Source organism: Fragaria vesca, linkage group LG5, assembly GCF_000184155.1.
Source record: "Fragaria vesca subsp. vesca linkage group LG5, FraVesHawaii_1.0, whole genome shotgun sequence".
Lineage (NCBI taxonomy): Eukaryota > Viridiplantae > Streptophyta > Magnoliopsida > Rosales > Rosaceae > Fragaria > Fragaria vesca.
The window spans coordinates 21467786-21482992 of NC_020495.1; the positions used below are offsets into that span (position 1 = coordinate 21467786).

At 37.4% G+C, this 15207-nt stretch overlaps 3 protein-coding genes across 3 annotated transcripts; 1 reads left to right on the top strand and 2 right to left on the bottom strand.

Annotated features, from left to right (window-relative positions):
• Positions 1 to 6159: 6159 nt before the first annotated feature.
• Positions 6160 to 8860, bottom strand: LOC101308466. Its single transcript, XM_004300192.1, has 3 exons — positions 8767 to 8860; positions 7790 to 8006; positions 6160 to 7004 (listed from the first exon to the last, which is right to left on the bottom strand). Exon 3 carries the CDS (start codon positions 6954 to 6956, stop codon positions 6486 to 6488), a length of 471 nt encoding a protein of 156 aa, XP_004300240.1. The 5' UTR covers positions 6957 to 7004; positions 7790 to 8006; positions 8767 to 8860; the 3' UTR covers positions 6160 to 6485.
• Positions 8861 to 10603: 1743 nt separating this feature from the next.
• LOC101304008 lies at positions 10604 to 11053 on the top strand. The gene has a single exon (XM_004301636.1). It carries the CDS (start codon positions 10604 to 10606, stop codon positions 11051 to 11053), a length of 450 nt encoding a protein of 149 aa, XP_004301684.1.
• Positions 11054 to 12390: 1337 nt separating this feature from the next.
• On the bottom strand, positions 12391 to 12840 carry LOC101304296 (putative ribonuclease H protein At1g65750-like). The gene has a single exon (XM_004301637.1). The coding sequence runs from the start codon at positions 12838 to 12840 to the stop codon at positions 12391 to 12393; it is 450 nt and encodes a 149-aa protein (XP_004301685.1).
• Between the last annotated feature and the right edge of the window lie 2367 nt (positions 12841 to 15207).

Sequence of the window (15207 nt, forward strand, 5' to 3'; positions counted from 1 at the left end):
GGCCGGTGAATCACCGGCGATATGACTACGTTATCAAAATATGTAATGTGAGACCAGATTCCATTAGGGCATATCACATCCCGACTCTTAATTTTTACCATGTTTACTAGTATAGTGTTAATAAGAGTTTTTACCGTCTTCGTTAATGATTTTATAGTTTCATGGACCCTAGATATATTTTGAGGGATGAGTATTTCGGAGAAATTATTAGTAAGAAAAATATTTGAAGACGGTAAAAAAGGGTAAATTTGAGTAAATAAAAATGTAATTTTTATTAGGGTATTGTTTTTGGGGTATTATTTTGGAGTTGGGTTTTTATTGGTATGGGTTAGGAACCGGTTGGCAAAAGCCCAACTCTTTTCTTCTCTCTTCCCTCCCGACGTTCTCTCTCTCTCTCTCTCTGTCGGAAGTTCTCCACGCTCGTCCGCTGCCGTCCGGTCAACTTTGACCGCCGCACCGGTCTTAAACGGTCGGTCATCGTCCCCTCTCTCTTTCTGGACCGGTAGGAGCCTCCCTAGTGCCGCCGTAAGGGAGATATCACGCTCGAGAGGTCCGACTGTCCGTGGTGTTCCGTCGCCGGAACTCCCTCCTCCGACCGCGATAGCCGGAGCTGCTTGGCTAAATAGGAAGCTCTCTTCCCGTGCAGCAATCCCTAAAAAGGATTCACTCCCTCTTGGTCTAGGTAAGGAGAATCGGGTGTTAGAAATTCTAGGGTTCCATTTTTATTTTGGTTCGATTGATCTAGTTAAGCTTGAAATTGGACTTTGTGCTAGTTAAGGAAGTTGTAGAGCGTGTTGAGAGGAAGTTTGTGTTAAATTTTGGTAAGCATCGGAGGTCGCCGGAGTAGGTTTCCAGCGGAGCAGACGGCGGTGCCGCCGCTGTTAAGTAGTTTTTCAGGGTTTTAAATTTGTTATGTTGATGGGAGTATATTGATGTGAAGTTTGTAATTTTTGGAGGAGTTTTGGATATGAATGAGATTTTTCCAAGATTGGTGAATTTGGCGGTTAATAGGGTAGAATCTGACTGTTGGATTTCCCTTATTATTGTTTTAGAATGTTGAAATAGATGAAATGAAGATGTGGGTGGAGTTTGGCATGAATTTGATAAGCTTAACCCTAATAAGGGTAGTGGGTTAGGCGGAACAGTTTTGGTGTTTATATTTAAGTATTCTTTATGCTGAAAGTGAAGTTTGGTCCTAAACATGGTTATTGTGCCAGGGTTCGAGGAGACCTTTCGTGAGTGACGATTTAGATTTCGTCGGGCTTATGCCTAAAGTTGTGAGTGGACTTTTGATTTAAATAATATGCATGCAAATGGTTTATTGTTGAACAATTTTTTTTGGTTGGAGCATATGACGTCATTTTAATTTGAAAAGTTTATTTATTGTTGGGAATAACCAAAAGTGAGAGTTTTGGTGAATATATAATCATATATGGATAATTATGAGGATAGTATGTATATAAATGCTAGCTAGCCATACGTGTTTTTCCTCCATAATGAGGTAAAATTCTATTATGGCGCGACGTGAGCGTTAGACGCAAGCGTCGTAGCCCTATATAAATATAAGAATTTATATAGGGAATATGCACGTATATATATACACCGTCTTTTTTGCATAATAAGGTAAAATTTCATTATGGCGCGACGTGAGTGTTAGACGCAAGCGTCGTAGCCTTGTATGAATTTATATTTTTCTTATATTTCTTCATAGAATTTATACAAGGAATATGATGAGTGTAAATACATACATATATATATTTATATTTTAGCTCGAGAGGCTCTATTTTATAAAGTTTTGGAGACTAGCCTGGGTTAGTCATGTATTTGTCAGTTTATGAGTTGAGAGCTTTTGAGCTGTCGCATGCAACATAATTTCTTTGGAAATTAAATTGGGAAAACATAAAGATTTTTATTGCTCGTTTCCTTTAAATTTACTTTTATCCACTCACTTTAACGCGTTTTCAAATGGTTTCCCCTTGGCATTTCGATTTTAAATGCCCAGTTTGCAAGTTAGCATAGTTGAGGTCGAGCGTATATGGAGACGAGGCATAGTTAATAGTATAGCTTCCGCTCATATATATATATATATATATATATTTCTAATTCCTTTCTTCTTTAATAGAGTTGCTCTGAACCTGTGATTGTTAGTTGTGAGATTTTCTTATTAAAGTTAGTAAATCAAGTTGGGAGATGTTGTGATTTGGGGAGCATGAAGGCTCCAGGAGTAGAGAGTTATAGATTGATTCTTTTGAAGTGTATGCATGTATTATTAGGAAGGGTTGTCTATTTTCAAGGGAGGTTATACCAAATTTTCAGTAAATTTTCCTTGGAGGTGGTCCCCGCAGGATTTATTTCGGGTTTTAGGGTAAAATTCGGGGTGGGTCCTGACAGGACATATAAGGCATTGCTTTATAGGCTCCCCGCCGACTGATATGATGCCAATCTGATGTTGTAGTACTGTTCCTCCATCCGGCCACACTCGTTAGACGAGAATATCCGTAAATTCTAATTGTAAGGGATCGAAGCGTAGCAATGAGGAGGAAAGGATCACCTGAGCTTTAACCAAGTGACACCTTAAACTAATGAATATGAGTCATATGGACATAATACCTTCAAATTTACATTACAGATTGTTTAGTCTACTAAGATATATCATCTAGTTGGGGAGCCCTTCTAGTGAGAACTCTTAAGTTAAGGACTTGGTGAAGACTTTTCGGTTTATGGTTTAAACGACTCAATTTTCGATCACATTTTAACATCTCATCCGTTCAATTTTTAGGTTTATATGAGTAGATCATTTATACAAATTTTCAGCCAAATTGGTGTTTGTTAAGATAACAAACTAGATCAAATTAATGGACGAACCAAATCTGTCAAATATGAACCGTTCAAGTTCATAATTGATAAATCACACTTATGAATGTCTTAACAATTTTCAATATAGCTGAAAATTTGTAGAAATGATCTACTCATAAATACCTATAAACTGAACGGTTAAGATGTGGATATAAGATCAAAAGGTGGGATAAGCCGAAAAGTCCTCACCAAGTCCTCAACTTAAGGATCCTCACTAGAAAGGCTCCCTATGTAATTGATCTCATGAATTATGAACATCATCAATTCAGACTCTAAATTGTTGCAAGAGGCTCTTTTTCTTGGCCGGCTAGAATATCACGGGATGTTTATGCTCAAGTGCCTTTGTGAAGGTTGCACATGAACAACTCAAAGACTCCTCACTAGACTTCTGCTATTAGTCTGGAAACCACTGTCGAAATTTCTTAGCAAATACTTTTTTGAAATCCTCTTGTTATCCTTTATATTTCTTCATAATGTATACATGATACGCAAAAAAACAAATCTTCATTGCGTAAAACTTTAAAAATAGGACTATCGTATATGATGAGAAAAGAATACAAATTAATCTTCTAAGAGCATCTCCAACAGCTTTCCCAAAATTTCTCTAAAATGGGGAAGCAAAAGCTAAAATCTTCAAAAAAATTATGATCAAAATCCAGCGGCTTCTCTATTTTGGAGATTTCAGCATTTAATACAACAATAAAATATAATATATTATCATTAATTATAACAAAAAAACATTATATATTTCATTGTAACGATAAACTACCCAATAAAATATTTTATTGTTGTCTTAAATTCGTTGGAGCACGTGAAAAATTTAATTTTGGGGAAGGAAGGCTTTGCTGCAAATTTGGGGAATGAAGATTTTTTTTTTCTTCTTCATCCCTATTTTGGGGAATGAGATGGGAAAACTGTTTGACATAAAAATAGCTCTATATTTCCAAAAATTAAGAATTTCAAAAAAATAGGGAAGCTGTTGGAGATGCTCTAAGTCTCATTGTTTGCCCCTTAAATGTGGTACTGATATAACATACGTAGCAAGCTAGAAATGATTCTTACATTTGAGTGGTAGGATGATTCACATGTGACATGTTCTATATAGATAGGATTTGCATAAAACGGTAGTAAGCCAAACATTGTTTTCGTTACGTAAAAATGTACTAGACCAAGTTTGATTGAAAGGTACATAGCACAGCAATGTGACAGCATATATACCTAACCCCTGTACCAGTAATTAACCTATTGCAGCAATCTAATTGGATAGGGATATCACTGGTGACCATCCCAAATTAGATCTGGTTAAGCTGTATTTCCGGGTTGGCATTGCCCTAATCCTAATCCAAAATTAACAAAAACAACATTTGGTTGTTATTTGATGGTTATTATTCCAACCCATATCAGTTTGCCTCCAAAAACCAACCCCCTTCCAGCATTGTACATATTTCATTCTCCTCTATCTCTTCTCCCTTCATTCCATTACGGAGATGTAATGGTGTCCTTTGCATGATCATCCTCTCCAGTTGAACCCTACATACCCGTTCCCCATATGCAGGCCTTGCCTGAAGTCGGAGGCTTTTCCAACTTCTGATTGTTGAAGAGCTTTCTATCTAGGGCACACGAGATATATCATAACACACATTGCAACCATGAGCCTAAGTTGCTTGACATGCCAGGTTCTGCAGAGGACGAACTCTTCGGAATCTGAAAGGAGCTACAAACATAGAAAGGCTCAGAAGGCTTGTAATAGGAAGCTATGCTGTGTAAACATGGACAGAAGCTGGTCCGGGAACCTAACTCCGCCGCCTTATTATGAGAAGATAGATAGGTCAGCTCCTTTGTTGGGGGAGCTTGACAAGAAGAAGAAGAATGAGAAAAAGGCAGGGCATCGCCGGCTTTGTAGCACAGGTGGAGTTGCATATGAAGGGAGCACTGAACCAAAGTTGGTGAGGAGCGCTGGAATGAGAAGGGATTGGAGCTTTGAGAATTTGGAACGGCTCAGAAAAGAAAACAAAGGGGGGAACTTCTATTAATGCACCAAAGTTTCTCTAATTCATGTTCCTTGTTTTTACTTCTCATTTTATTACTTCATTTCTAATTACTTTTTCATGTATGGCGTTGGATTGAATATTGTTTGGTGGATTTAAACATACTATAGTTGTAATTGTGCCTAAAACTAAAAGTTCCTTATACAAATAGACACGTTGCTTGCTTTCATATCTTTCAAATAAAACCTTTCATATCTTCTGCTTTTTGATTCATTGATTCATTAATAAGCTCATCACGCTAGGAAAATGAGAAATCCAATAGCCATATTGTGTTTGTCATCCTCATCGCAACAAATGAATTCATATGGAAGAAGACGATCGAAGTTTGGAAAGGTTTTATCACCATTCTCGATTTCCAGTATTGGAAGGGAACGAGGATGACATTTCAAGCTAGAAATTTTCGCAAACAAAATCTAACCTCGAGTATAATCCAAGGATCAACCGTTTCATCCAAGATGAATATCCTAAATTTCCATTTTCATTGCCTTAAACAGTTTGAACGAACTTTGTACCAAACCTGTTAAGACTTTTTGTCTGAAACTTCAGAAACTATTGGGTTGGACATGAAGGGCTACCCTCCAGACTCAAAAGGGATATCCTTGGAGGGTTAATTTTTCCAGGATTCCAGGCAGAAATGCATATTCGACATGATGAATCTGTTCTAACTTGTTCAACCTTTGAATCCCTGATCTTTAAAGTTCCAACTCAAGCTTGCTAGACATCTACATTTTGCGAGTGCTTTTGTGGAGACAACAAATCAATACTACGTGATATGTGCAGACACATTCTCTACAATATCATTTTCCAAACAGATCAATGCTTGTACTATAGAATCTGATGCATATATTGAATTAAAAACACCACTGATTGATTTATAGAAAAAAAAAAATCCTCATGAACTCGATACTACAAAGAGATTTAAATCCATTCAGGCTTCATACTCAGTTTTTTATCACACCCATATTCCTAACATGAGGTAAAAGTAATCAAATTTCGTTGAAATTATTAAAAGGAGGTGTTTAACCATTAAAAGCCTTTACGCCCACTTTTAGACGATGCTGATGGTGGCACATGCTGAAGATATCTCTCATATGGAAAGAACACAGAGATTCTTATTTGCAAATGCATATATTTGAAAACATGTAAAACAAAGTTCATAAACAATCTAAGATGCATTGCATTCTAACAAAGTTCACCCTAAATAATCAAATCCCAAGAGTCTTTAGAGAAGATACACCTGACTACAATCCTTGTATTAACAATACTTCAACAACAATACTCATACATTTTGATACTTTAGAATACTGACCTGATTCTCTGACTAAAACAATACATACGTCCAAGAGTGATTTTCTGGCACTGTTGGGCTTCCATTTCTGCAATTCAACATTCACCAACTAAGGAATTAGCTGCATAGTTTCCCCATTCCTAAGATGTCAGTAAGAGCAGAAGCAGAAAATTTTACACAGACAATGACAACTGTTACCATCCTTGATGGAATGGCTAGGAGTTATCTCTACCTGAATCCATAAACTACCATTCCATCAAAATAGGAGAATAGGCCGTTGACTGTCAGCTGCTTCAGTTTTTCTTCTTTCTTGCATCAGCTTTCCAATCTCTTCTCCCCAGTTTAGGTCTATTCATTTCACTGTTATTTCGGTCAACAGATACTTCTGAATACGTTTCACTCTCAAATTTTCCTTCTGCTGTAGTTCCAGCGAGAAACACAGTTTGACTCTCACCGGTTGACATCAAAGTAGGGGCAACATAAGCATTGGCTGTAACTTCAGGATCCCTAGAAACATGACCTCTCCTTGCATCCTTTTTCCAATTCCGTTTGCAGTACACACGGGGTGTGTAATTGCTAACAGTTCCATTAAGTTGTACTTGTACATTTGGTGAAGTTGAGGGCTTTATAGTGCTGGGATTTTTCAATTCTGCTTCAAGACGCTTCCGAGCCCTATATCGACGTTGCCTTTCTCGGTTCTTCAGGCGACGAGTGTGAATGTCACTACGACCCCCAGTGCGCTCTCTTTGATCAATAGGCTTCATTGTAATACTGTGTTTGAGTACTGCTTATACCAGTGCCTGTTTCATATTCTGAAGCATAGGCATAAATTAAACAAAGGAGTGCAAAAGATTACTCTTCATAAACAATGTTTTTCCATCTAGTAGTAACTTACCATTAAAGTTTGGCTCACAATAGTGGGTAACAACTCTATTAAACTAAGATCTATTTGAATGAAAGAAAAGAACAGCACTTCCTCAGGGGTTTGTTTATTGGTCAGACACTTACTCAGGGGTTGACTCAGAAATATATGAACTATAGAAAAGTAACAGGTACATGCACTACATCCTTCAGAAGCCTCGAACAAAAACAACATGCAGGTACTAATTTGGTCAAGAGTACTAGCTAAGTACATCTCCTAGCTAGTAAGCACATATGCAAGATGTATAGGTGCTGATTCATGTGATTGGGAAGTATGTGTTTAATTTACTTCACGAATTAATAAATAGATTCTTAAAAAGGAGCATATCGGCGATTTTCTTAAAGTGGAAAAGATCCTCAAGTGCTCTTCTAATTTTGGCCACTCATCTGCAGTACAAATTGTCATATATTGAAATGCTCATCATGATATGAAGTGAAAACTCAACATTCTACAATTTCAATATATGGAGACTCTCCTACTTTTTAATCCCCTTCCCTACTGGAATGGACCTTTGAACTCTTATGAGAAAACCCAAAATGCATAACCCAGACCATATGAAAGGATTATAATTCAAAAGAAGACAAATAAATAAAAAAGGAAAAAAAAAACCAGGCAGAAAAAAAGAAAAGAAAAAAAAATTGAAGAAGGAGAGGGTTATGAAGCGTGGGGTTTTACCATCAAATTGAGATTCAATTATGTTCACATCCAATGCTGGCAGCTTAGTTCCATAGTTAGATTCTTATGCCCTCAACCCCGTTCATCTTTTAGTGCAAAAAAGACAATCAGATATGAACATCCAATAGCTATAAGAGCATCGATCTTTATATCATCTCCTTTCAGGCTAAAAGCAGTCTTTCATGTATGCAGCGTGTTGCTTTCCAACCCGGAACTCCTGGAGGGATGAACATTTTATTGAGCCATTTCATTCATGAATTTTAAGAAGTAAAACACAAAAACATACTAAAGGGATAGTAATTTTTTTTTGAGAGAAAAAGGGATAACGATTAATATTGAACATATTATAATCGGTTACAACCTGACACAGTAAATCAAACTTGAAATACACCACGACAATAAATAAAAGGAAATCAATGATATCATAAAACCCGCATAACAACCAATTTGGCAAAGGGTGGCCGGATCATAGATTACCAAGAAGCAACAGGAATGCAGATCAATGCTTCCAAAGGATATTAAATACACTACTACATTATGTTATTCAATAAAAACTATGCATCGTGGTTTACAATGTCGAATTAAAGCAAGCTAGGGGACAGTAAATACCACAATCCAGGTCTCGTAGGATTACCATTTCGCAATTGCCTTTTAGAACATTCAAGAGCCAAGGTCTAAAGCAAGTGGTGCTTGCTTAACAAAGCAATTAGAAACCTAACAACAAAACCCTTCTCAGCCATTTGCTTAATTTACAGTTCACTGAAGCTAAAACCAGAACCCCAAAACCAAAACATAAAAAAACACTAAATTTCTGCATTCACATATCAAAATTCCCAAATTGATCAACCTTAAAGCATCAGTACACAAGAAATAATCAAATGCAAGACTGCAAGAGTATGATATACAGAAAGCAAGAAAACAAGGGTTTGGGTAATTTCTAAATTACAAGCACAGATGTGAGTCATGAAAGGACTAACCTTTAAGGGGAATGGAAGCAGATCTGGGTTTGATGGTAGAAGCAGAGTGGTGGGTTTGGGGTTAAATTGTGGAAGGAGGGTTAATTGAGGCAGTGAGAGACGAAACGAAAGGGTTCAACTTTTGAAGGCAGAGAAGGGAACTCCCACGACCATTTGCATAGGTCTCCCGAGGTGCTCTCCCACGTGTTCAACTGCCGTAATCAATGGAGTTGGGATGTATGTCACTACCCTTTAATTTTTTGTTTTCTTTTTCATTTTCTTTTATGCTTGAAATATATCAGAAATATATATATATATATATATCAGAAAGTTTTCAAATTTATTTCCAATACACTCATGACAAGTTTACTTGTCAGGAATGGATTTCATAAGGAATAGGAGAAGGAAGGAATGAGAGAAAAAATGGAATTAGAATATGAATGAAATTAATTATGATTGATGTTATTTATTTATCATATTGAATCGGAATTAAAACTACTTCGATTACTAAATTACCCTTTCAAAAAAAGTCTGCCAAGTAGATTTTGAACCCCTCCACATCACTCTCAACAGACAAATAGATATCAACAACGATCAAGTCAAGTTGATGCAGTAAAAAAAATAATAACAAAAGAGAAGATCATCGGAAAAGAGAGGATAAAGAAGAGTGACTAACCAGCAGCACAGTCGCACGAGTCTAGTCGATTCGTTTTTTGTCGTTGTTCGGCTGTTTCTGATAATAACAAAATATGGCACGTTTCTAATGAGAAATATATTCTAAGGTTGGACAATTTGGAGTTATTGAAATTATGTGAGGATAATTTGGGAACAAAAAGTTCATTCCTGATGGTGTCATTCCTAAACCCACCTCCTCCCTTGGTATTATAAATCCGGGTTAACAAGGAATCAATTCTAGGTTAGGAGGTAGGACCCATAACAATTCTCATTCCACTGTGAGCAAGTAAACATATGAATTTCTTCATCCCGTAATCATTCCCCCACATTTGTATTTCATTCCTGACAAGTAAACGTGCCATTAGTGAACAGATAGGCAATGGGCCGGTGTGCATCTATTATTTGGAAAAGTTTGGTATGGGCCAATGAGCTTTTGGAGCTAGGAATGAGGTGGAGAGTAGGGAATGGGCAGATGATCAATGTTAAAGCTGACAGATGGATTTCAAAACCGGTTTCCTTCAAAAATCTCATCTCCATACTCTAAACTTTGGCATGCGAGGGTCTTTGATTTTATAACTCCAAGAGTAGGTTGGAATATTGAGAAGGTAATGACCAGTTTATTAAGCTTCGAAGCTGATATGATCTTGTCGATTTCATTACCGAAGCAAGGTGGTAATGATAGGCTAATTTGGCAATTGGCACTACAATAAGAATGGTCGATACTCTGTGAAATCAGGCTACTAGGTGGCAGTACAAGATCAATTAATAAGAGATTGAGGTATGGAAGCTGGGAGTAGGTCCAGAAATGCAAATATCGTTCAACAAGGATGGAAGAAATTATAGAGTCTCAAACTTCCAAATAAAGTTAAAGTGTTCATGTGGCGAGCTTGTAACAACTTTCTCCCTTGTGGTGCCGAGTTAAAGAGAAAAGTCTGTCAACAGGATCGGTGCTTCCAGTGTGGTAATGGTTGCGAGACTATCCTAGATGTCTTGTGGGAATGCAAATGGGCTAGAAATATTTGGCAACAAACTTTTCTTAGAGAGGTATGCACAGTTTGGAAAGAAAAAGACGTGTTTGGGTTGTTTTTACACGTCTATGTTATTGCAATTATTAAGGAGATGAAACGGTTCTGTGTGATCTTATGGTACTTTTGGCATGAATGAAATAAGAGATGTTATGGTAATGGAGGCAGTCCCAAGGAATCTGGTCAGCATAATTGTGTCATGGTGGGAGATGTTTGAAGGAGAAAACAAAAAAAGTATTGGAGTTCAAAGGAGGGACTCTGGGCTTAGGGAGAGAGGGTCGGCTAGCTGGTCTAAACCGAGTGTTGGTGTTGTCAAACTGAATATAGATGGAGCTCTGGATGTTAAGAGAGGAATTTATGGAATTGGGGCAGTGCACCATGATGAGAATGGGATTTGTTTGGGAGTTTTAGTAGTGTCAGGTACTGGTTTACTGAGTCTTCACGTTGTTGAGGCTTTAGCACTTGTTCACGGGCTGCATTTCTGTGCCCAGATTGGCTTCACTCACCTGGAAGTAGAAGGCGACACCTTGAATGTTTTTGCAGGGTTGGATGAAGCAATTGATGATTTCAGCGAAGTAGGTGCTATTATGGATGAAGCAAGGAGCTAATTAGCTCTTTCGAGGTCTGTAGTTGGGGTTTTGTCCCAAGAGTTTGATGAAGCTATTGATGATTTCAGTGAAGTAGGTGTTATTATGGATGAAGCAAGGAGCTAATTAGCTCTTTCGAGGTCTGTAGTTGGGGTTTTGTCCCAAGAGTTTGGAACAAAGTTGCACATGAGGCTGCAAAGCTTGTTTTGTTTTTTGGTCAAGGTGCAAAGCTTGCTTTATCTCTTCCATATCCTTATTACTGTTGACAAATGATGTTGGAATGCTTAATTATTTTAGTAAATGCTGAAGCTAGTTATCCTTAGGAGTGTGGTACGGTACTCTTCCTAGTGTGGTACGGTACTCTTCCTAGTGTTTAACGAGGCCACTATTACTCCTCCTTGATCTATTGGGTTCTTCTATATATTGAATAAACTACTTCAGATAAAAAAAAATTTATTACACTCATACACTTGGATTTTGCTTTCCCTCTCCAAATTCCCTACTGTAGATATTTGGATTGACATATCATGGATAATGTGCCCCACTCTGTGTTTGAAGATTGTGTTTTATTGTGTTGCAGATTCGAAAAATTCGAAAGTCTCTATTATTGTCACCTCTGGTGCTGCTAGGTTTCTTATTTGACTCTTTTTTGGGGTTCCCTCAATTGCTGGTACACGTCGACTCCATACTTCTAGTGTACTGATTGCTGAATGTTGTGCCCTTACAAAAGCGCTCGTTGCTGCTAAAATATTCAACTTCAAGTCTATTGTGGTTGAAGGATATTCCCTCTCGATGATCAACTGCGTTAATAATGATTATGAAGTCCCTTAGCGTCTCAAATCTCATATTTGAGATGCCTTTCATGTTGCTAGTGAGTTTGATAGTATCAGCTTTGTTCATGCTTTCCGGGAAGCCGACTCTTGTCTGGTGCTCTTGCAAATCTCGGGCACCGTTTTCATTCTCCGAGAATCTGGATAGATATACTTTCTCCCCAAGATGCGCAGGTTTTACAGTTAGATACGAATAACATCAGCCGCCCTAGAGGCACCTCGTTGTAATCTTCTTTTTCTTCCAAAAAAAATCAGTTAATTGTTTTTTTGGTAGGATTAACTAAGTTTAATTTTAGAGAAAAGACCAAAAGGGAAAAAGGACTAAATTAAGTTTTGTAAATGAACCAGACATGCAAAAAAGTGTCGATGTAAAAATATTTTAATATGGAGATTCTACAATGTATAAATTAGAGATTCTAAAACTTATAAATTATAAGTTAGAAGGTGTTGCACGAGATACTAAAACAAGTGTGATAGACCTTGGTTTTTTTTTGATGACATGGAGCCCGAAGGCAAGGACAAAAAAACCTAAAAACAACAACTAATACTAGGGTTAGGAAAAGACCGGAATAAATCAGCTTCCAAGAGAGGGATAACATCATTAGGAGGGGAGCTAAAGAATCTGCATCTAGGCTCATAACCATGACCAATGCTTGCTAGCAAGTCAGCCACTGAATTACTTTCTCTGTAAACATGGATGAGAGACACATTCCAATTCCTACTAAGAAACTCCTGGCAGTTTGCTATAAGACTGTAGAGAGGATGAAGGTGATCAATAACAGAAAGGACCAATTTGACTGCAACAAGAGAATCTACTTCAACTTCCAAAGAGTTGCAACCATGCTGCCATGCCATCTCCATTCCTTTCAACAGTCCCCAAAGTTCAGCTTCAAGAACTTGTCCAATGCCTAACTTGGCAGAGAAACCATTCAACCATTCACCTTGGTTTTTAGCAAAAGAAGACTGCTCTTTGGGCATTTCATTTTCATGTTATGGGATGTCCTCATTGAAGTATTGCACTACTAGATGAAGCACACACCTGATAAACTCACACATTGATGTAACTTTTTAATTAATCCTCTGAGCCATCGATCTTTTCCAATCCTCTTTGGCGTTACTTTGATTTTCTTATGAGCATTGAACTTGCATATGGTATATATTCTTACGTGGTTTGTGTCTAGAAATAACATATGACATTTGAAAAAAGAAAAAGAAAAAAACCCGACCTAGCCGCTCTCAAGCTTTGCTAGGGCTTCTCGATGGCTTCCTTCGACAAAACTCCCAAATCTCTATCTACTAACATGGCTGAATCTACGTCTTTTGTTGCACTATCCTTCGCCTATGCTCGTGTTTCTCTTAGGGCGAGTGATAGATTGGTGCTTCGACACACCATTTAGGTATACGGTTGTTGGCGGTGAAAGCCACATTTCCTGGCTTCAAGGGAACGATGCCGATGATTGGGCGAATCAAGGCGAGTTTATCTTTTCACAATTTAGGAGATCACTTCCTCTTCTAATTCATCATATGTTCGAACATGATCGCATCCTTCACGGCGGTCCTCGTTTCTATAAGAACACAATGTTGAATTTGGGAGGCTTTAATGGGGTAAGTCCGGTAGTGGAATTTCCCCTCAATTCAGTTAAGACATGGGATCGTCACATGGTTTACCAGTTGCTTTGAGGGAAACAGAGATCCTGAGTTGCATTAGTTTCGATATTGGTAACCTCATTAGGTTTGATTAGAATGCATTACATAGGTTGGAAGTAGAGCAAGGTCTCTGCTTGACCTTTAATGTATGTTTCTTGTGTGAAAACACACTACTTGAAAAACCATGTTTCACACAGATTAAGGATGCGGCTATTTCACACGGATTACAATGAAAAAAAGGTTTCACTCACGGTACACTTACGAATTAGATATCAATGCTCTCCCGAGGAGGGCTAATTCTTAACTCACACATATTTAACAATCCGTACGAATAGTTGACGTGGGCCTTATCACATTCAACAAACTTGGTTATTATATGAGATACTCAGTCAGTGAGAACAACTCTGTATTTTACACAGATATCAGTGGTAGTCCATAAACTCTATTTACACAAATAATTGTGTGAATACAATTATCACATAAATCTGTGACAAAACTTAGACATTGCATTCATAGATGTACGTGTCGATTTTGTTTTACCTTAATTCACACTAATTCGTGTGCAATAGTGATTGCATTAAAAAATAATATACATGTCACTCATATTTCTCTGCTATATATATATATTTCATACTATTTACATTTAATCAAGCAAACAAAACCACAACTCCATCCAAAATATAATATTTGACATTCCCATGTAGTTTACATTCGTACCAACATAGTTTACATACATACCCTACTTAATTCTTGGATTACAAAAACAAGGCTGCTTTTCTAGAATACATTGTTATTCAAGGTGGAAAACCAATAAGATTTTTCTCCTAAGAACAACATAATCATTGTACAAGAATAGGTTCCATCAAAGTAGACTAGAACAGAACCATCAAAATAGATAATGACATCTTTAGGTGAAACTAACCAAATTAGCAACGCTGTAAACGACGAACCGTTAGGGGCAATTCAGGCCGATACACATCACTGATGTCTAGGGTTAGGATTACATTTTTACTCCCTTGTGTAAGTTGTGTTGTTGGCTCTATTTGAGGTGCCGTCTCAATTTGTGAAAAACAAACCACTCTCATCATTCTATCCATTTCGTATACAAATAGTTCCCTCACCTTCTTTGTCATAAGTGTCTCTTGCTGCCTTTTAAAGTCCTCCATTTGTGCAGTGACTCTTTTCTCCATCTCAAAGGCTTCATTCCTAATTCTCTCTTCCCTTTCAACAACTTCTTTTCTCTCTTTTTCAGCCTCAGTCTTTAATCTTTCGGTCTCCATGCATTGTTCATCAAGTTTAGCCTTCATTGCTTCCACAATGCTAGAAATACTTCTTTTCTCAATATGAATATTTGGAACATCACGCCAGCAGACTCCTGCTCCAAGTCCCTTACTCGGTTACGCTTCTCTAGCCCAAAAACTTCTGCATAGATATCTTCTCTAACCTTTGGTAATATCAACATTTAATTTCTTTCTCTCCTCTTCAGCCATTTCCAGATCTTGCTGCATTCAATCAAGAAACTATTAGTAAACTTAAAATTTTGCTGCATTCAATCAACCTTCTTTCCTCTATTGATTCTTTTTAAATTAAATGTATTAGTATGAAATTTAGAAGTCCGAACATGTCAATAATGGTGATTTAAGCACAGTCATTGTTGTTGGGTGTTTCTTTACATGAATGTCCATTATTAATTATGTA